The sequence below is a fragment of the Neodiprion lecontei genome, chromosome 6 (genome assembly GCF_021901455.1).
Source record: "Neodiprion lecontei isolate iyNeoLeco1 chromosome 6, iyNeoLeco1.1, whole genome shotgun sequence".
Classification (NCBI taxonomy): Eukaryota; Metazoa; Arthropoda; class Insecta; order Hymenoptera; family Diprionidae; genus Neodiprion; species Neodiprion lecontei.
Window position 1 is genome coordinate 3,947,165 of NC_060265.1, and position 23,206 is coordinate 3,970,370.

A 23,206-nucleotide genomic window follows, 5' to 3' on the forward strand; every position below is an offset into this window, starting at 1 on the left:
GTGATGAAAAAATAATTTGTTTCAGGTGCTCCGAAGAAATGTTTGATACTGTAGTGATTAAGAATATATCGTGTCAGAAAAAAGAAATTGTGAAATTGTTAACATCTTTCAAACAGATTTTGTTTTGTTATACGTCCTCGCAGGTAATACAAATATAATAATTCGATAAATAGTCAACGTAGGGCAATACCGTGGGAATAAATAAATAAATAAATAAAAAGTATCAATTTTCCGCAACAAAGCTTATCGCCATCTCGCTTAACGCGAGGCAAATAATTCCGGTTCAGAGATAGGCTGGCTGGGAGCTGGCGTCCATAATCGTTGGGTTTCGCGTTTTCCTCAAAAAATCCCAAGGGAGCAACGGTGATTAGGTCTAATTTGCGATTATGCAAAAATACGTATAACTTCATAAGCACCGTCTAGAATTCTGCATGTATACGACACTGCCTCGACCTCTGCCGCGTCGCGTCGCCTCGCGTCGTCTCTGGGGTGGCCTCAATTTTCTTATGCAACACCGTCGGCCAGAGCTAAATTCCCCGGCAACGACTCTCGACCTCCCGACCTCTCGCCGCGAAAGGAAACTTGAAAACCGATCTAAGCCCGTCCTAATCTCACCTGTGCCGTTTCCCCCCGCCTGCGACGGCTTAATAGGTTCCCGAAGAAAATAAATTCGGCACTTATGCTAATACTGTGTCTACACGCACACACACAATATATACGTTTACGTACATGGGCACAAAACCACCCGCCTGGGATTTTCAAACCGCGCGTTATGTGCACACTACATATAATATGCTATATACGTACGCACGTGTGTTCACGTGCAAACTTTGTCGCGAATTTTATGCCATATACTATAAAATCCCCCATCGTTGCCTTAGGAATATATATCCAACTTCTATTTCGTCGCTTGATCTCTTCCTCGCGTGCACCTCGACGCCCGGTTATTTTCTTTCTTGTTTCACATTTTCACAACGTTGAAAATGTTTTCCAGTACGTAGCTGGTACCTGTGTACGTAGGTACGTGCGCGGTATACGGGGGTGGCATTTTATTTATTTTTTTGAATGTTTTTTTTTTTTTTTTACCATCGGAAAGAAAATATTTTTTTCCCTGCTGGAATTTTGTCGCGTATAACTGGAGATCGCATTCAGCCGACCCCTCTCCGTGTAACTCCGCATGTACCGGTTTAATTAATCGGAGCATTGCGGGCATTCCGACAAAGGATTATCACAGGCTCAGAACGTAACCAATCCGGGGGTGACATACCTGCCCCGATATAATTACGAGCGATTTGGATTCCTTGAAAGTCACCGACAGGTGCAGGATAATTGGCAAGTTGGATAGCTATAGCGGAGGTCGAATTTTAGATACCTACTATGGCACGCCGGGAATTGCCCTCATATTGAATTCCGACTTGGGATTAATTCGTTTCCACCCTCTCACATCGGTCTGGTTATTTACCAGTCTCGCAGTTTTTTTTTTTTTTTTTGTTTTTTGTTTTTTTTTTCTGTGTTCATCCTGTCTCAATTTTCGTCTGCTTCGAATACCAAAAAGACAGTATTTACAGGATCAAAAGTAGAGAAGAGTTTCAAATTCTTACGCACCCGGCCGATCGAGAAAAAAAATCGACGCTACGTGCGACGGCAATAAAATCGAACCACGATTTTTGTGTTACAAACCAATCGTTTCATTCGGCCAATATAATGATTTGCCGCAACACGCCTATCCGTGTACACGTTCCCTCAATATTTGAATTTCGATCCCTCGTTGAATATTCAAAGGCATGATTTTTCGATGGTTTAACGCTGCAAGTGCCGGTAGGTGGATACCTACAGCCAGGCACGGCATACATGCATAACCAGTTTTTCTCCCCAAACGTGATTTCGTGTTTACTCGGGTGAAAATGCATCGCGGAACGTGTCGGCGGAGCACGAAAGAAGAGGAACAAAAACAGAAGTAAATTTAACACGATAATTTTCTACACCCGATAACGATGTATGGACGCTGACCTAGGTCAAAGGATATTTTGGTACAATTAGTGGCGGTGGAAGAGGGATTTAAAAAAAAATAAAAATAGTCAACCTTGGGCTCTGTGTACCTTCGTTTATACCTAGTAGTTAAATTCATATCCATTTGTAATGGACAGGTCTCTCTTTTTTTTTGGCTTAATTACGTCGTTGCTATCACTCGAAAAAACAATAGTAATCCTAAACGCATACTTGGAGAAAAATAAACGAAATAGGGTGCCAAATATAATAAGGTTCAAATTTAAATTATAGTTTGAAAACGAATTTTATTTTAAATATTTTAGAACAGAGAATCGGGGATTGAAATACTCAGTGAAAATGTTTGGTCCTTGTAAGCCTCGTGAATAATGGACGTGAAATTGATTGAAAATTATCGAGTCAATGCACACGTATTGATTTATTCAAGTCTCAGCATTTTCTTACAATAATTCACTTAAAGTGGAAAGTAGTTATGAATTATTGGTTCTTAAATTGTAACAAGAAAGCCTCAAACATCGCATGTGAATAGCAAAAGTGTCGCGTGAATTTTTGAAAATTCACAGCATGGGGAAAAAACGGTGTGGAAAATCAAATTCGAGGGAGTAAATTTAACACCAATAGAATTTCGAGGTGCAGGTTGAACAGCCGGTAATGCTGTGCATGCGCTTACCGAAAATCTATTGAAATGCATTTTCGATAAGCCAAATCGCGGAGCAAACGGTGCGCAAACGTTCATTTAACATATGGAAGCCTGCAAACGGAAAATTCGTATTATATACAACAAATGTACAGATATACAACCGTTTGAACCGGATGAAAACTATCCGCACGTGTTTTGTACCCTGCTTTACGTTTACATCCCTTTCCTACCTTTCCTATTTTCAAGTTCGACGGTGCGTTAAAAATTCTATACCAACCGAAACGAAATTCCGACCAAATAACGCGATCCTCGCCGCTCAAACGCTTTTCCATTTGTCGTTTCTACCATATTCGTTTTTTACGCTATAAATTTTCTGTAAAAAATTCTTTACGGATAATACAAAACGAGGCAAATCGTTATCACCGCGATTATGTTTTCCCCCCGGGATTAAACCCTCACGCAGCTGAGGAGAAATAATGAACGACAAAAAAAAAAGAAGAAAAAACGAAGGAACAACCTTTAATGTCCGCCAACAACAGGAAAATCATGATCTCTCGGCAAGTTCGTTTTCTCTACAAACTTACCTTGATAGTTTTCGGACTGAACTTGTTCCGGCGGAATGGCATATCCGGCAGTGGCGTTCGGTGGACAACCGTTTCGGACCTGCTGTGCTCGAAGGGTGTGGGTGGCATGGAGGGAAGGGCCCCGTGGTGGAACTTCAGGGGGAGCTGGTTCCGGGGGTGAATCACCGCCGGTGTCTGCACAGGCAACCATAACTTCTTTTTTATAATCGTGAAAAACATCACCCTTAAATTTTTCGCGAGTTCTCGGAGCCTTGGTAAGTGTTTTTCCTTTCCCGATCTTGTCGCGTAATTTTTTGCGCAGTTGTATACAACGCGTCTTCCGAGATATGTGGGGCACGTATGTGTCTCGAACCCGAGGAACCGTATCTACAGTTTAATAGTTTTTCCCGTCCCAAGGCGAGTCGTCGCGACTCTGCCTTTTAGACGATTGACTTTAACTCTGAACTCTCGTGTACATTATACGTACGTACATATACACGACGCTCGCTTTTTTTTTTATTTACAAAGTACAGGTACGTCAATCCGACGCTCAATTATCTGTCGTTTTCATGTTTGCCTCAAGGATCCAAGAATTGTAAGAAACTGTAAGGACACGTTTGTTCTAACTCGACGTCAGGTTCGATGTCTCTAATCATTCAAACCCTCGTCAATCGATTTCAGGATATTACGTGTCTTGAATTTGTCAAATTTGAAAGAACCAATTACGAATTACTATTTTTTTTTTTTGTTTTTTTAATTGCACTCAATTTTATTCAAGAAATAAAAACTTTTCTAACGCAATGAAAGAAATAAAATAAAATCAGGAATAGTCCGGAAATGATAAACAAGCTACCCCTGATCTATAATTCTGGAGATTAAAAAATAATTCTAACGTTTATTGTGTTTCTATCGTGTAAAATATATCGCAGTGTAAACGGTACCAGTTATTGAATCGAGTGCATTTATTTAGAAAGGATTTACAATAAAGACGGATCGGTATAAATGACACGATTAATGGTTGATTGAATCAACGACATGTATAATTATGTAAGGCACAGAGTACAGGCCAAGCATACAAAATAACAACAGTCAGCTGATTATTTCCATGCGTTGCGAGTAAATTGAAACAGGCAACGCCGATCAATTCAATAATCGGCGCTAAACTCTACGAATCCGTTTTATATGGATTGATCTTATTCGCTTCGATATTTTGCCATTTACGTAGATACGCATGCGATAAATATTGGCCAAGTTTATCCTTATACATGCAAAAAAAAAAAAAGGCAAACGTAGATTTCACGTGCGCGGAGTATTTTCCGGACTAGAAATAAAAATGAAACGAAACATTTGCAGCTTATCGCCTGTATAGGCTAATGCTAAGCCTCATCGTATTCCTACGAAAGCTATTAGCTAATTCTGATAAGCGGCTCCGAACAACCCGTGAAACTTCCGCCACTCCATCCGCCGTTTTCATCCTCTTTCCCGATGGCTAGACGTCGTAAATACCGCACAAGCGTGTTATAGTGGCCATAAATAACAGTTCGAATGCTCGAGCGTATCTTCGACCCTTTTGTCAAGCCGGGTTTTTCAAAATTCATTAATTAGCGACATATGGCACCTGATCTGCGTTTCTAGCCGGACAGAAATGGCGTGTAGTTTCGGAAAATCTGCGGGTGGAGTCATTCGTGGGTAATGTGCGATTTTAGGGCACCATTAGAGTCGTAAGCTATAACGTGTCGCGAATCGATGACGGTGACCATTAATGACCCGCCGCACTGTAGCGACGATAATTATGTAATATTCTGAACTGTCGTGAAAAACAATAACGCAGGCAAAAACACAAATCTCGCCTTTCCCTATTCACTGCTTCTAGATGCAGCCGTCCAATATTGCGGTCACGAGCTTCCCTAATAACTGCAATTAAGATACGGTGTGAGTTTTGGATTCTTGGAAGTTCGATCACGCCTTGATTCCAGCCAATCTCAACGTTATTCCATCCATCAGCGTTATTGAGAATCATCGAACCCGATATACTGCGCTGATTTAATTGTTTGAGACTCGCGAGCATCGACGGTGAGAGGGAGGAGGAGGAAGAGGAGGAGGAATGGAGAGAGAAAGATTGCGATAGTTTGGTCGTCGAGGATAATTAAAGCCGTGTGTAACCATTAGCGGCCGTTAACATAACACAACGGTGGACATTATTGTAAATCAGTGTTATCGGCCACGGAACACGGTATATACACATTATACCAATAGGTAATGTAAGTGGTCGAAACTGTCCCCGAATATATGGACTGGCCGAAGTTCATCGCTGCAGCAGATTTGAATTTCGGGTTGAAAAGTTTGTGAGCGTAGATTATGCGAGCGATAAAATAAATAGAAAAAAAGAGAAGGGCGGCGCGAAAACAGGGGTTGAAAGAATAAATAAAACAACCCCCGTAATTTCCGTGCGTTTCCGCGACTTTTTATCGTGCGTTGCAGTTTTTCTACATATATGTGTACGTACCTACGGATAATACATACTACACGTTTGTCGTAGTTCGATAATCCCGGCAGTGAATTGACGCCGCATGCGGGGGAACCGAGCGAAAACCTACTGAAACGCAACTACCGTAGCGAAATTTATGAATTGGAAAAAAGTCGATTCTATTGTTTCCATTTTAACGGCCATTAGTTGAAAACGTCATTATCGGAGCTGCAGTAATTGATAGTTCTGAACAGTAAACGAACCGTGTCCAGGACAGATTCGTACCTCGGGTCCGTTTCAACGCATATATATATATATACGTATACAGATTGCGGCAAAGAGAGGTGTGCATGCGATTATAACCGTTCACCGATATTATGTGTAGCTACAGAGCGAACAGCGTTCTATTATCGTCGATCATTCAATGAACGCGCGTGTTGCGAACTTCCCCGATTACCGTATACGACCGATTCAATTACGTGTATTATTATTTAAATTATTATTTATAGAGACCTGCCGCATGCATTGCGTTACGCTTAATACGATTTATAAATACACACATACAACGTAACAAAACATCCGAGAATTCTATGCAGCATACACATGTAGGTACTACACAAACACATCTGTAAACTGAATTGTCAGATAGAATGAAAACGGGGGATTTCAAATGGGATTTTGTCCGTTCCGGTCGGCGATACGGAAGAACGGACTGTACAGTGCCGAAGATTATAGCCGGGCTTGCTACGGCATTCAATTTCGTGCGAAAAAAAGAAATTAAAAAAAAAAAAGATTCATTCGTCTAATCATTTTTCCTCCCACATATCTCTTTCACACGTCGAAACACGTATACGTGATCGTACATGTATTCTGCATCAGCAAATACATACCGGTGAAGTACGAAGGCCTTGACAGACCTGGTGTGCGAGGTTGTTGTGCAGGAGAAAAAGAGAGCGAGAAAAAGAAAAAAAAAGGAACAGTGATTAGTGCCATGTGCTTGCGGTGCTTTTCGAAGGGTGCAGAAAATGCATAATTCCAAATGGCCGAGGTGAAACACGAATTCGTGTAATCAATTTCAATGGGGAATAGAACTGGGAAATTTGTGATGATACGAATCATGCGTGTCGATGACGGTGCGGGTGATTTTTCGTTCGAATGAATTTGATAAAAATAATGCGATGAGGAAAATCTGATTCGTAGACTTCGAGAAATTATTATAACGCGCTTCACCATGAGGTATGCGGTATGTATCAAGTCGGAACAAAATCAAACTCTCCTGAAGTAAATATAATTAATACTTCTACAGCAATAATGAATATAAGAGAGAAAATGTCGAATATGTACATACGAGGGGCACAACCGCACCTGTACGCCCAGTCAATTATAATTCGCATATAACAATTGTTTAATTAAATTGAGTCGCATGAAACGTTGGTGAATAGGAGGAGGAGGAGGAGGAGGAAGGAGGGGAGGGGGGAGGGATAGGGGGTAGGTACGGGTTCTGTCGTGAACATACGTGTCGCGGTTATAATGTGTGCTGTGGATAACTTTACTGCGGGTATCGAAACACGGTACGTATTCCTATAGAGCCGTTATTGAATCCCGCACGTACGAACAGCTTGTTCCACGCGTTCTACGAGGATTGAAAATATTTGTAGGTAATTGCACGGTCAGTCGACATCTGCCGGTGCTCCCGGTGAAAAGAAGAAAAAAGAAAGGGAGAAAGAAAAAAAAAAAAGGACGGAAAAAGACTGCATTACTACATTTTTAGCCCCTTGCTGGATTATGTTCCTGTTATTGTTCACGCGTGAAGAACGTACAAAGTTGTGAAACTTACTCGCGGGACAATAATTTCATCGAATTACATTGAACGACGTCGAATTTGGAAACCGAAAAAAGAGAATATCGGACAGAAATCCAGAAGCCAAAAGCATGGAATTGCGGGGGGAAACGGGAAATTATGAAATGCCGTAAATTAAAGAATACGAAAATATGGAATCGTCAGAAGTCTGCGAGTTATAATATAATATTTCAACATTTTACCTCTTATACATTTTGTAATTCTACGAAACAGACTATCGCGTCCTCGATAAATCGAAATTGCAACCCTTTCCTCATCTCCGATAATTCAACGTTTTAACCCCCGGCGAGCATGAAGATCGAAGGAAACTCAACTCCACTATACGCGTAGCTGGCAATTGATGCGGACGTGCACAAACGTCGAGTCACGTTTCAAGTTGCGTGACATTTTTGGGGTTGGGTATAGCCGAGGGTGGCTTCGAAACCGTGGAAAACCGGTAACAGAGGACGGTGGTAGCGATCGTCACTCGAAAAGTGGCGGAGTAGATTTTGTATCGGAGGTTTCGCCGCCCCCGTCCCGAGTATAATAATCGAATAAAAGTCAGCCTAATCGAAGGGGCGAGGCGCGGGGGTTGCGGACGAGTACGAGTCCCAGCCCCGTGTTTCGCGCCAATTCTCTCGCGTCCCCGTGCGAACTTGATTTAGCGAGTGCCCCGCAATGAGCTCGGTTGGCGAAGTGAGCGTCCCGCTGCTGCATACGGTGCTCGGCGAATCGGAAGCCCGTAATCACGGAGCCAATTAAGGGTGGTGACGCCACCGGGCATCCCACTGACACCTCGATGCTCCCGAAACTCCCTCTCATCACCCTCTCTCTCTCCCCTCCTCATCCTACTCCCCTTCGGCTCGTCCAGGGTTGGTCAGAGAAACCGCAGCCCAGAAACGCTTCCCCGCACCGATGGACCTCTGCAAGGTGGACGGTTACTTGACGCAAGGGTGTATCTCCCCCCCTTGAGAAGGATTGCGTTATACGTATTTATGGAGATGTCTACAGATTGTATTTCCACGAGGAGCGACGGCTGCGATTATTCGAATACGTCACCGTCCGTGTTCCATTCCTAACTTTCGAGGCATTTGTATGTACGGATATTCGACAAAAACAAGGGTGGAAGTTCGATCTGGGAAATTTTTTCTCTTCGAGCAAGTAAACGAATCATCTTCTAAAGTTTATTGAACAGGTTATCGATTCAGTTTTATGAACCGAATTCAAGACAGATTTTCAAAGCTGTTCTCGACGATGGGTGAATCGTATCAACGAGCAGTTCAATCGAGGGTGTTGGCACTGACCCAGGTACAAATATGCGCACCGATAGATACAGTGGAAATCTATAGCTGTTCCCTGAGGTCAGATATGCACTTGAAATATTTTATTATCTCCTCTAATGACCCGGTCGGAATCATATAACAGCCGTCATTGTGCGCTAGTCGCGGTAAACAGGAGTATTTGCGATTGATATGTTACATTGCAGCAGTTTTTGTCGCCACTCCGTGCGGAGAAATACGCTATGTCTTATAGAGTGCGTTACGCGTCTGCGTTACATATGTTGTCCAATATGCATACTGTGTTAACGCTCAGATCTCAAACCCGATTCAGCATTATATACGAGTCCGGATAATTCAATAGGATCGGAGAGAAGTAGCGCCGGGTAAACTAAACGCGAAGTGCCCAACCATCTGTAACATCGAGGTAGGTACCATGCACCGCGACGGTATCAACGTTCGTCCCCGTTGACCGCGTCTAATCTGATTTTCCCAGGGTTCCCTAGCCTCGAACAGTGAGGACATCGGTTTAACGTTGGTAAGCTTTGTCTGGGAAGAGCGAAAGCCATTTGCTAATAGACGTAGGTACCGTAGGTAGGTAGGTAGGAGGTAGGTACCAAGCTATACCTTCGTTAGAGAGCGGACTGAACCTTCGTCCACTTCCCCACGGGGAGACAGTCATGCGATCCAAACAATTACCGGAAACGGGATTCCGTCAAGTTCAATTCTCTTACGGTTTCCGATTACGCCTGACATTCACGGACCGAGGCTAATTCTCGTTACAGATTACCACCCTTACGCTTCTGACGCACATTACATGCGAATGGAGTTTTAACGGTTGAAACTAACGCCTTTCTTTTTTCCCTCGTTTCATTGGGATCAACTGAATTATCCTTCGAGGACGACGAAGAATCGTGCATTAGCAGCTAATTGATCTCGTAATAGCAAATCCGAAGTGTCGTCGAAACGAGCTGCACGGCTACGGGTTTAACTCCAGGCTTCGAGTGTCTGCAGACATACTATAAGGTGTCGCCTAGCAGCAAACGAGATCCAGTCAAATGCGTTTAAAAGTTCAACATACATACATACATGCACCCAAAGAGCTACCGGGTCGTGAATGTACGTCAGCGACGGGTACCCACGAGTAACTTGTTCATCCGGTGGTTCAAAACTGCGTTACCTTTGGAGACCGTGGAAAGCCGCGTCAGAAGAGGGACGCGCGAGATAACGAGAGATATTCGCGAGAGACGGAGGGACGTACGGGGAGGTCTAAATACTCTCGGCGTTCCAAAACAATGGACTGGTACCGACTAACTTTCCAGTGACCCCCGTTAACCAGCCTGACCACGGGGTAACTGGTAACTCAGTTACCCACTTGCGAACCAAAGCAGCAACATGGCCGACGTGCCAGTTCCACCGGACGAACGAACGACCATTTCACGTCGGAGACGCACCTCGAGGCTCGCTATTTACAAATTTTGTGCAACCATGCACGATTCGCTTAATGTGCACCGGTTTTCGATACTTCCCGACCTTCTAACGAGCATAACGAAAACTTGCGTGCTGAGTGATCGCGGACGTCTTTTAATTGTCAGGTACACCATACGTGACAGTTGTTTTTTCATTACGTTTCAGTGAAATGTTATTAAGGAAATGTGGGAACCGATGATGCACTTATTACCATACCAATGGCGAACATGAACCGATGGAAGGAGTTGTTGACGCGCATGTCCGTTTCGTTACACGTATCTAATATAAATGTATCCATTATACGTGTACGAGTTTATTGGAAAAACCATGTAACCATCGGAACTTTCGAGTAAAATAAAAATGGAACAACATCGTAAAGCAATATCATTTTGAGACCATTTATTACGTACCTAAATTATTTCACAGACAAAACCTTTCCTTTGAATTGAGTTAACAAAATACCATGTTAAAGCGATCGAAGATTTTCATACAAGAAAATGAGAAAGTTGTTATGATTTCGTTTTACGAAGTCCTGACATGAGCAATGACGATGACGATGATTGTGATTTTCGTGTGTGACTTGACGAGTGGGATCGGGATGTTTACGGATAAACAACGGACAACGATCTTGTAGCTTGCTGCCTTCGCGAATGGTGAAAAAAAGCTCGACTTACCGTTGTTGAGGTGCATGCGAGAATGTTCGTCGGGAAAAACGGCCTCTGATCTGTCGCTGCTCGCGGTCGAGCTGCTGCTTAAAGCGCTGGCGTGTCCTCGGCGATTACGTCGATTGAGAGTGCCGCCGGCAGCGGAGTTGTTTTTCTTTGTCGGTGCAGCGTATACAGTTTCGCCTGAAAGTACGAAATTCGAGAATAAGAATAGGAGGGGAAAAAGAGAAACCAAAGAAATGTCAATCTTTATTCCCGCATCGCACGGATTGAGAACATATGTAACCAATGTGTGTCGGAACGTGTTATTGTACGGGAAAATTGGCCCGGCTGTGCAGGAGCTTATTTCAAGCTTGCGTAACGACTGAAACGACAAACGATCCGACGCAACGGGGTGAATTCGCGTTGAGCTGCACCGGTTCAGAAAACGTCCCATATCAACCGAAGCGAGTCTGCTCCCCGGGTTGCAGAAAAGCAGGGAGAAACCGTCCGGAATAATCCGCGGATTTGGAAAAGTTTGCAAAACCTTACACACGTAATATTATATGTATATAGTATAATACTAGCAATTTTACCGGCGTTCCCCGCGGGGATAAAGATGCGCGCTCACCTTTTGGCTTCCCTGTTGGGAGTGAAAAAAAAAAAAAAAGCCAAGAAAATATGGCACTTAAGGCGCGCGTGAGAAAAGCGTGGATAAGAAGCGGGTAAAAAGCCGGAATCGATTCTCACCGTTTCCGCTACGTGACCTGTCCGACATCGCGGACCCGTTGTAGTGATGCCGACGCGAATTTGTGCTCTCCAAAGGAAACGGGGATGCCTGCCGATGATTGGGGGTCAAGGTCGGCGGCGGCGTCGGGAAGGGGGTCGTCGGATTATCCGTCGTCGCGGCGCCCTCCGTGTCGGATCCGGTGCGATATGACCGATCAGCGGCGCCTGGAACAGAGGAAAAGAGAAGCGCGTTGAATGGACAGAAATCGAGTTGCGGTTCCCCTGTTTTCGTCAATTTTTTAAAACAAATTTTCCGCCCCCGAGTCCGGTCGTTTTGCGGTATTTGTCAGGTATCCTCGAATTTCCCTGCAGCGCGAGCGTCGCGTGAAGTCGCACAGCGTCTTCCGGAGTTACTTTTATACCCGGGAGAAGACTCCCGCGGGAATCGGCCGAGCTAAAGGGTAGTAAACCCGGATGATCGGTGCACTCGGAATAACACCGCAGCAGAGAAAGGGGAACGCGGTGCCGGGATATCTTCCGTGGAAATAAGTGTGATCAAATCCAGGAGTCGAGTGCACGGTTAGATCCGGTCACCCGGTTTCTCCACTCTCTGACGATGAGTCGCCCCAGCTCGGACTTCCTTCCAACGACGTCGTTCGCCGAATCTACTCTCCGGCAACCCCTGCCGCTCTCTCTCTCTCTCTCTCTCTCTCACTTTTTCTTTCTCTCTCACTCTCTTACCGAGCGACAACTGATAGCTATCTCGCCCACTCTTTACGGGATGGACATATTGATCCTTATACCCAACTACTTGCGGACACGGGTTTTCGTCAGTTTTCTTCGAGATATAAATGTACAAGAAAGAGGAGAGAGACCGCGTGGATGGAGAAATGGAGGGATCGAAGGGATGATGATTGAGTCTGGGATGTACCAACAGAATTTTGGGCGGACTGGAGGATGAATTGTCCACATAAGTGTTATTTGCGCTGATGATAGTGAACTCGATGAGAAAAACAACCTTTATATGTATCGGAAATGAATATGATTAAATTTGAATAACACGAGCTAAGATATTAACAATTTGAGATACAATTTTATTATTACAACGATATTTTTTATTTTTCTGCACGTTTTGTTCGCCATGTAGAGATAGCTTGCAATTTTTCACGCATAGTCATCTCCAGAGTGGTCAATAATAATAATTCCACGTTTTAGCTGGTCCATAATGTGAGATTTCTTAAAGTTACTTCAGATAATTTGTAGATATCGATCACAGAGAACAATACATGAGCTCAAAAACATTGCAATTCGGTTAAAAATACTAGTGTTCAATTATTCCGAACGTTCTAGTAATAAAATCTTTTCTTAAATTAGAAATTTTTCTTCATTAAGCTCAGATTCGTACACCGAGAATCTTTTTTAAAACAGTTTTCTTCTCTTCACCTAACTTCCGATTCGAACGATGCGACCGATAAATCCTTCCAGAGAAATATTAAATTCTGAATTCACTTCACTGCAAAGATAACACCGATGCGATTGTACTTGCACAATGATTTTACCCTCACTGTTAGAAAAGCATGCAACAGTTATATTTCAATCTTAAAAAAATCGTTCGATCGAAGAAAAAGTTGTCAATCAGAAATCACCCTGCCGATGAAAAAATGTTTCGCTAACAAAATAGGGGTTGGAGGGGGGAGGAAAACCCACCGCTGGGGTTTCGCTAAGGCGTTTAGTGACGATGCCCCGGGCTATTTGTAAAACTTTCCTCATTAATTACAGACAAGATCCAATCCTCTCGAACCCTTTCTGATCCCACCCTCGACGATGTAATGGTGTAAACTGTAACCGTAGCCCGCCATACCGAGTCTCTGGTTTCGGCCCCCATTGTCTCCCGCCGCCCCTCGCCGCTCGCCCCCCCTCTAGGCGAGAGGAAATTTAACAGAAAATTAGAACCCGCCTCCTTGCAGCGAAGAATTATACGCCAATTAATGATGAGAATTACCCAGTCAAAAAGCCGGGTTTTATTCATCGACTGTATAATAGCCGTTAAACTACTAGCCTCCCACGATTTATATCATCCAGATTTTTAACACGCGATAACGCGCGTGGTTCGACGCTCAGGAATATTCTAACCGACAGTTTCAATCCACCGCTCGATTCGAGCGAAGAGCCCTCAGCCCTGCTGACCGAGGGTTGAAAGTGAAATTTCGCGGGTCAGCTGACGAGGACGCGACGCGGGCGTTAGCGGTGAAATTTTAACGTCGGAAACGCGCGTCGTACCCAAATCAAAATCCAACGGTATCAACCCCTTGGCGAAACTCGACGTGAGCGGGTTGATTTCGAACCCGCAATTTCCTGCACATTTACCAATTTTTCGCATTTCTATTCGCTGTCCTGCGTGGTGGCGTAAATATGACACACATAGCTATATTTCGTTGCGACGGTTATAGTTTCGGCACGGGGTTGGGCCGCTATGCGAGCAACGTGAAGGCCGAAACGTACGTCTGGGGGCGGCGGAGAGTCCGCGTGGTCGGGGGCGGCGGCGCTGATATTACTGGCATTAAACTTTCATATTCAATCTTGCCACCCCAGGCACCCGGGGACGCGAGGACGGGGGGCCGAGGGGCAAACCTGAAGCCCCGCATCAACCCCGTTGGTAATTGCGTTATGGCCGTCCTCCGTCATTCCGACTTTATTTATTGAATTTTCAAATCCATAAGGATTCGAATGTGTCTCGAAGTAACCCGACAAACTTGCTTCTACCAATTTCCCTCGAGTTGTGGGATATACGCGAACACGCCAAGGAACTGCCCGAGTCCCGTTGAAACCCAACGACTTTTCGAGTATCTCGCCGCCGTGTTGTTGGTATGCAATGGTCAGGCTTCCTCGCCATTTAACTCGCGGAATGTGGCATATAAAATTGTATCGGCTGCGGGAGGAAGATACGTACTATGACAATTTTCTCCCCTCTATGGCGGGAAAAGAAAAAATCAGAAACAGTTTAGAAAACGAAAATGAATCAATGATGCAATACACGGCGCCGCACGTTCGACCCTTAAACAATGAACGTTGATGCGACAGATTTCTTACCGAATTTATAATTCTTTTACTCTGCTGGGAAAAATTAATTGTTTGTTTTTTGGGATATTAGCAAATTTCCGAAAGCTAAAAAGTTGACTTATATAAAATATGTATGATAAGTGTATAAAAAAAAATTCCCATAGTATTTTTTACTAGTGATCGAAAGTTTGTTCGATGACGAAGATTGAACGTGCGAAAAACATGTTTGTGCACACATGTTTGGATCCCGTTGTTTGTAATTTTTGAGAGGAGGGAAGCCGAGCAGCAATCTCGACCCTGGAGCGACCCGGAAGAATCCCGGAGATTCCGAGCCCCTGAATAAGTTATAATTAAATTAAGAGCCGGTTACTTCTGGCTCCTTTTCTCTCTTCGCCAAGTAAATATATGACTTCCTCTTCTACGCTCCGGTCCGTTTAATCGAAACTTTTAATCCGAGCCTCCGACGATGAGTAAAACGAAAAGTTCACCACCTCTGCTGTACCGGCAAAGACAACATCGAGGCCCGGATTCACCCCTGTGGATTATACCAGATCAACGACGAATATCAAACCCCGAGACCTGCATAAAAGTATAATAAGAATGCCGCGTCGAGGCGGGGAGTAAGAGATTAATTAATTAAATGTCAAAATCGGATCATCCTTCCTCCGCGTTTAAATAATTCACGTAAGCAAAAAGCTAATTCCTAGTAGTCTGCAATCCTGAAATCCAGGACCGAAGCCATTCGCGAGAAAAGGTGAAGCATTAAAAGAGAGAAAAAAAAAATATGACAAACTTTCAACAGGTGAAAAATGTCGTTTTTCTCCCGGAAGGAACCGCGCGGCGCTTCCCTGGGGCGGGCTCTTTGACGGAAGGATCACCGCGCCCTTCTCACCCCTATTTTCCGTACACATCTGGTGTAGGGTCTTAATAAGCCGATGCTCGTTCGGGGAACAACCGCTGATGAGAACTGGCTTGTCGATGTTCGCGCGTGTGTGTTCGTACGCCTCTAACCCCGGGGTGGAGAAATGTTTTCATTGCATTTGTGCAAAGATATTATTATTATTATTATTGTAGTTATTATATGGCCAGCAGGCAAAGGATACAAAGAAGCCACTTGGATCCTGTTCAATTCACTTTGATCTCAGGCTAATTTTTTGCACAATCAGAGCCTGAGTGGTCGTAAAGTAAAATTGTAAAATTGTGTGGAAGAGAAGGATCATATTCGCCGAGGTAGAAACAAACGTCGACGAATCGAGTGATCAGTGCCGATTTCGAAAACAAGAGCTCTTCGCAATCACCTCGTATTTTAAAATTTTTTAATTTCATTTGATTTTTTTATCATTATTTTTTTTATTTTATCTGATATCAATCAATCCCTTTCCGAGTTACTTTCTCGTCTTCGGGTCACTCGACGTGCAGGGAGTCGAAGGGGGCGGGGGAAAAGCAATTTTTGAGAGGGGTGGAGAGGGAAGGCGAAGGGCGAGGAGGGTGACGCAAATTAAATGTCGGATCAGAAACCCGGCTTCTGTCACTGGCAACATTGCCTGCACGGGAGTGAAAGGGGATGGCATGCAGGATCATCCTGGCGTCCCGTCCTGGATCCGGCGAGGCCGGCGAGCGTCGGGACGGCTCCCCTGCACCGAAGGAATTACCATTTTAAACCCCCCCGGGAAACAAGCGAAGGCTATATAACGCAGTCTCTGTGTTCCCGGATCATATGAGTTTGTTCGCTCGCCGTTCGCCTCTGGAGAAAAGGCAGGTATAGATAGGTGGCTCGATCCCTTTTCCACCCACGCCGCGGAAGAAACAACGCCGATGTCACTTACAAGGAGGGTGGTTTTTGACTCGAAAAGAGAAAAAAAAAAAAAAAAAAAAGACGCTTGTCTTTCACTTCCGTTACAGCGCCTCGAAATGAGTCTGCCAACCAAAACCGAGGGTGATTTGATTCCTGGATTATAATTAAGCACGCAACAGAAATCGTACGATGTTTGAAAAAGAATATTGTGCGATGTGCGTACGTCGGTGTTCCCGAATTTTTGAACAAATTTTGCCAATCCCTAGAACCATTGTGTGCGGGATGAATCGTATGGCCAACTAATAATCAGCGCAAATCCTTTTAAGACGGGGAATAAAAATCATGAGAATAAAACCCCGCAAATAAAGTACCTACGTCGGTCTATACCCGCGGTGATAAAAGGAGGGGGAATGAGAAACGGTGTACGGAGGGGCTGCATACAAGGTAGTACAATTATTTCCTGGTCGGATAACAAAGTTATGAGAAAAGTTTGCAAACCCCCGAACTTCGCTCCCCCCACCCCACGTGGCTCGGAGTTAAGATCTTTATTTCGATATTATTTTCAGTTTATTATTGCGCGGGGGTTGGTTTCTCGTGATATTTCAAAATTGTTGTTTCACCACCCGCTCTTCCTCATCATTCTTTCCTTCTTCGTACCGAATATGTATACACACACACATGTGTTTGTTTTTTCAGTTTCATTCCGTTTTTCGCGATATACTTCATACCTACATCGGAAGAATGCTCAAAACGATTATTTCACTTGAGAAATATTTCCCTGCTGTACCGAGATACCGTTACTGTTTCAGTCTTTACCCGGCAATTTTTCCGCCATCAAAATATCCACGTATGCAACGTGTGTAAAGAAGTCATAAACATAATTCCACGCACGGTCAATTTGATCCGCTGTATGGAGTATGACCGCAAACGGTAAAGGATGACGGGAGAAGAAGCGGTGCAGACCCTGCTCGAAATATATGTGTACAGTAATGAAACCGGGAGTTGGCTTTTTTCGGCAATAACCAGGGACATTCGGAAACAGTCCGGTTTGCGTGCGAAGACTTCCTTCGGCCATCAACCCCAGCTGACTCCGCGTACTTCCAGAGTTTCTTACCCCACCATTATTTCTCACACAACCAATTCGATACTCTCGATTGACTTACAAATCTTTTTGTCTTTTAAAAAGTCACCAGAGCGTTGGCAATTTTTCATTATAATAATATTTTGTTTCTAAGGCTATAACGTAAAAAGGATTAACTATTGGTTCCAATAATACGAATAACAGCGACGGTGTATAAAAAATCCGTAAGGTTGTACGAAAGAGAGAAGAGTGCGGGGGAAAACAAAGAAAAAGTAAATAAACAACCATTGCGTTTCGAGACATATAACGCGAATTTTACCGGCACCGAGGTAACAATTTGATTTCTGCGTTCATTTTCACTCAATTAACGGTATGTAAATACAAATATCGAATTTACATCTCAACGAGTCGTCGCTGCAGCCAACGGAGAGACACGCACCCACGCACATGCAAAAGCAAGTACATACACGTGTCCGAATACACAATAGCCTCGAAACGAGAAAGAATTGTTCTGAGGGTGAACAACGACACACGGTGTGTAGGATAACGGCGAAAGTGTGGAACGTAAATAAAACTAAAGCGAGAATAAAAACGTCGAAAAAAGAGGCAAGAGTAGAGAAACAGAGAGAGGGAGAGAGAGAGAGATAGAGAAAAACGAAAACAAAATAAAAAAAAAAAAAGGAAAAAACAAAGAAGAAACAAAGGTAAAAAATAACAACGGAAGAGACGGGAGGGAATAAGGGAGGAGGGAACGGAAATGCGGAGAAAGAGAAAAATAAAAACATTCCGCTTTCGCTGTGTAGCTGAATAAACCTGGGTATATACGTATGTATACACACACACACACACACACACACACACACACACACACACACACACACACACACACACACACACACACACACACACACACACACACACACACACACACACACACACACACACACACACACACACACACACACACACACACACACACACACACACACACACACACACACCCCTATATATACTATGTATATATGTAGACTATAAGGCCCGTGCGGCATTGCCGAATCCCATCCTGCAGTTACAGGGTCTCAGCACCCCCTAGCAACCCCACCCCTCACCCCCCCCTCCGCTCCTTCTCCCTTTGCCGCCGCGTATTAGTTTGCGAAACAGGAAATATATATCCCCACGCATTGCATTCGCATCCACGATATAGGTATATGCATATATAATGCAGTTTTGTTAACTGGTGACGTAAAAACTTTTCGCATTACCGCAACAAGCTCACCGATCGTTCGGATATATACGACTTCCGCCCTGACTGCTTACAGGATGGAAAAATCACCCTTCCGTGAACCGAAATGAAGGGAAGAGGATGATGAATAAAAAAATAAAAAAAATCTAGGTACGGGTAATCGAAGATCGAACTGCCTTCAACCACTACTTATACGTTCATTTCATTCTACTGGTTAAATCGAAAGTATGGAAACGATCTTTGCGCGAAATTCATGTATAATTTATCTACAATTTGTACACAAGGTTGATTATTCCATGAATCAGCTGTCTCGCCTTTTCGCGTATTTATAGAATTATAATAAATGTAAGTCGTTGGTTCGCGTGAAGCAAATCATCGCGCATAAGTGTGAAACGAAAGAGGAATTTCGTTCAGTGAGTTACTTCTTTCTTTCTCATTTTATTTTCAAAAATACAGAATTAAGTACGTGGTGAAAACTCAGCCGTGGTGTATTTTTAGTTCTAACGCCGGTATTATGCGGACGGACGTTGCCTATCGCTCGCGCATTAAACTAGTCCGCCGGAACCACCGTCCTGTGAAATACGAGCAAGTCGATAGTTTTGTGTTACGCATATTACCACGGGGCGGTCGAGCGAGGCCCGAAATTTTATTGCGCACGCACGATTCGATTTTCCCCCAAACACCTGGACATCGCCTTGTGGATGAAAAGCGTCTGCATCTACAGGTGTAAAATACGAAACTCCGAGTGGGAGCAAAGTACTGTTTCAATCACACTCGGAGCGAGGTCGGATGGATTTTCCTGATCGATCCCTAGACGCGAACAAATCGGCCCCATTTGTACCTGTCCATTATAACGCGATATTGATGAAGCCACTTGGTAAACTAACGAATGTTACCGCGGCGTCGTCGCTCGGGTTCTGTAGAGAGTGTTCACTGATCGAGTGATTGGTCGGGGGAGAAAAAGAAAGGGAAGAAAACAAAGCAGAATTAACATTAAGCGATGGTAAAAAAAAAAAAAAAAAAGTGAAATTGATAATATAACGTGCATTGAAAAACAGAGATAAGAGAGAAAAAAAAAGAAAGCAACGAATATCTGGGGACAGAAAAACAACCCCCTTTGCAATCGACCGGCGTTTAAACGATCGTAACATCTCGCGAATCAATTAGCCCCCAAGAGATTCTATGGTAAGTAAAACGAGAGGAGTCCCATACGAGCGGCCGTAGCTTTCGTCGGTGGTCAAAGTATATATGCGCGGAGGCAAAGTGCTGCCGGGTAGGGAAATACAATTTTGCGAGTTATGAGAAACGCTGTTAACTGAATAATTCTTGCTCGTGTAGCGTTCGCTGGTTAGGGATAATAAATTATTTCAAGAAGGGGGATTAATTTCCTTTACGAATAATTAACCGACTGGACAATGAAACCTTGCAGGCTTCCATACCTTGTACTCGTCGTGTCCGCCTCACTCGCATTCTCCCCTGCTTTTGCAACGGTCAGTCCGACCGCTCTGAACCCCCTCGCCGACACCCCGTTGCCCTTTCCATTTACCCCCATCCCGTCAAATGTTAATCACGACTTACACACCGCTCCAGGTATACACACAGGACCCTGGTTCTCCTGCGTCGGCTGCCAGGAGTTGCATTATTGAGTGACCACGGCCTCTCTAGGTATAAGTTATAACCCCTCCAGGTATACGTTACGTGCAGGGTGGAGCTGAAGAAGTGGCCCGCAGAAAATGGGTAACTAAAGACCGATCCAAGTTTTCGAGTTTAGAACCGAAAAATTGACCGAAACTTTGGCTCGGCTGAAATTAGCGTTCCTTTCGTGTCGGGAAATTAATTTTGTACCTACGTTGCATTCCAAAAATAAAATTAATTCCCGATAAATTAATGTCTTTTATTTACTCTGATCTAATAATCTGTTACAAAGCATGATTAAACACTAGATTTCAGGCTGTAATAAAAATTTAACGAAATTTTAAATCTGTTTCGACTGAAAATCGTGTTTCGGTCGGACACTACGGGAAACGCACTCGCCTTCTAACCTCAGTGATCTCTTCGCTCTTTCCCGTCTAAAATGTTGGAAATCAGAGTCAAGAATCGAGAAGATACGTACACATAATATAACGAAATGAAACGTGTGTTTTCTCTCTTCTCTTGTATTCTCTCTGAAGTGGGACGTAATCTTGACATTTCCCTACAAATGCCGAGAGATCTGCTTTTGTTGTACTTGGTTAGCCTAAACACGCAGTGCTCGACAGTCCCTGCCGCGTGTTAAAATAAACATAATTAATGAAATTACTCTCTGCTCGGAATACGTGGCTACAGAAGGGCTAAATGAGACTTCGCTCGAGCTGCCGGGGTTCAGGCGGGATCTTTTATGCTAGCAAAACAATCGAGACCCCGTTAAATTAAACGGTGTTACACTCTCGTGTGGCTTTCGTCTCCGAGCATATTCACCTGACTCGGTCACTGGTAAACTTGAGATCACACCGAGAACTGCAGGCTTTATTAGTTCTGGAAACGGGGAAAAAAAGTAGAAGAAAAAAAAAATGGTTTCATTATGGTAAAATAGTTGATTTTTCCGTTAACCTGTTTCACCTGATCCTTAAAATTCACCCAGAAGTGAATATTAGATTTTACCATCATATTTCGCCGAGAGGGAGGAATAGATTAATGCAAATTGGCTGCGGTGTTCAGGGTTTATCGTTTGCGACACGCGTACGTTTCTGCATGGCGGGTGTTTCAGTCACAATACGTTGCAATTCGCATCTCTCATAACGTGGCAACAAACTTGGTGAGAGCTGTGCAGATTAGTTTTAGAGCGACACGGTGCCAGGCTTTATAATGATTCTAAAGCACACAGAGGCATCCAGCGGACTGTGTTCAAAAGTGTAAATAGATAGTCGTAGAATCGTTAGTTGACCTCTGTTTTCTTTCGATTCAAACGCTTTACTTTACCGAGCAACGCGATTAGTTTATTCTGCAAAGTGGAGGAACAGAGAGACGAAAGTCGGTTCGTCCCGAGACCAAGAGCGGTACGTGGTTCGGGGAACGTGCATCCGGACGAAGGGAAGGGAATTTGAGAGAGAGAGAAAGATATTGCAGAAGATAAGATTCGCTCGCGCCAAGCACATCCAGCTTAACGGTTATAGTCCCGAATATTAAGTGGAGGGTAAAACGGCCGTTGTGGGTTATGAAAATTATTAGTGACCACGTTTCGTTTGAAAAAGAGGACCGGCAGTGCCGCTTTGGAAAGCCCATTTCCCCCGAAAGATACGCGTCCCGCTATCTCTACGAGCAGGAAATTTTCAAAGAACGCTCTTCGAAAATTCCGAAAGCTCCGCTCTGACGCCGAGTAAAATAATAATAGAATTAAGAATCAAGCGTCAACTACACCTGCAGCGTGTCAAAGTTGCAACGAGTTTCGTCGTTGGAGGGTGAGAAGATGACTGGGCATTGGCACGACGTGACGGGGTTTTCGGAAGTGCAAATGTCCGATAAACCCAGCCACCAACCAACTTCGATTCGATTCGATCCGATGGATTGGATAGGCAAAGCGTTAAACGGGTGAGGCCAAGTTGGCTGGCCTGACGTCCGTCTCTGTGATCACGTTCTGGAGGTACTATAACAGTGTGCCAGCCAATATTCCATTCGACGCGACACTGTGACACTCGATGTACGGTGCAGGCTGTTGAACGGTTGACACCGATCGACGGGTGGTTTCAGCTCGGCGCTTTACCGGTAGGAAACCTTTGTGAATACCGAGTTACACCACCGTTCCAATCCCAGCCGCACATACCTACGCATATATCGACGTAATGATGAACGGGACCACAGCTGGTAAATGAAGGAACGACGTGGATCACCACGGTTTCTCTCCCCAAAATTAACAGCTTTGATCTGGCAACGCAGTCAGCCGCGTCCATGGAAACATGTATGAAAACGCTACACAGAGGAAACCCGTCTACATCGTTGCGCACACAAGTGTCACCCATAATGCAACACCGTGGGTGAACGCTGTTCGCAATTACGAGCTAAATTTAAAAGCACACCTGTGACGTGGGTACACCCCGTGCACCTGAAAAAAGTTAGGTGAACGCTAACGGCGAACAAAGAATGTGCCGACTGCATGAGCTAACGTTGATCCCTGATGGTTTAATAAAAGGATGAACTCTGCACGTAAGCCGTCAACCTCTATCCGCTTCTCTATACATGTACATGCAGACCAGCGAACTCCGTCGGAGTTTAGCCTTACACCTTCTGAATTGATAACGCGAAGTCCGTTCTGTCCGGTGAGCGCCCAGCAACTCCTCGACAACGCCGAGTGACCAAGACCTGTGATTAGTCTGGCAGCTGTCGAACTACGGTAAGTTCAAGTTATAGTCGGCAG

General features: G+C 44.2%; 1 protein-coding gene across 6 annotated transcripts in view; it reads right to left on the reverse strand.

Annotated features, from left to right (window-relative positions):
• LOC107221027 (teneurin-a) overlaps positions 1-23,206 on the reverse strand; it is a 504,979-nt gene that overhangs the window by 263,813 nt on the left and 217,960 nt on the right. For all 6 annotated transcript variants that reach the window (XM_046742588.1, XM_046742591.1, XM_046742590.1 and 3 more), the window contains 3 exons: positions 11,659-11,862; positions 10,939-11,112; positions 3,232-3,405 (listed from right to left, as the gene is read on the reverse strand). In XM_046742588.1, coding sequence (XP_046598544.1) covers positions 3,232-3,405; positions 10,939-11,112; positions 11,659-11,862 — 552 coding nt within the window. The remainder of the gene's footprint in view (positions 1-3,231; positions 3,406-10,938; positions 11,113-11,658; positions 11,863-23,206) is intronic.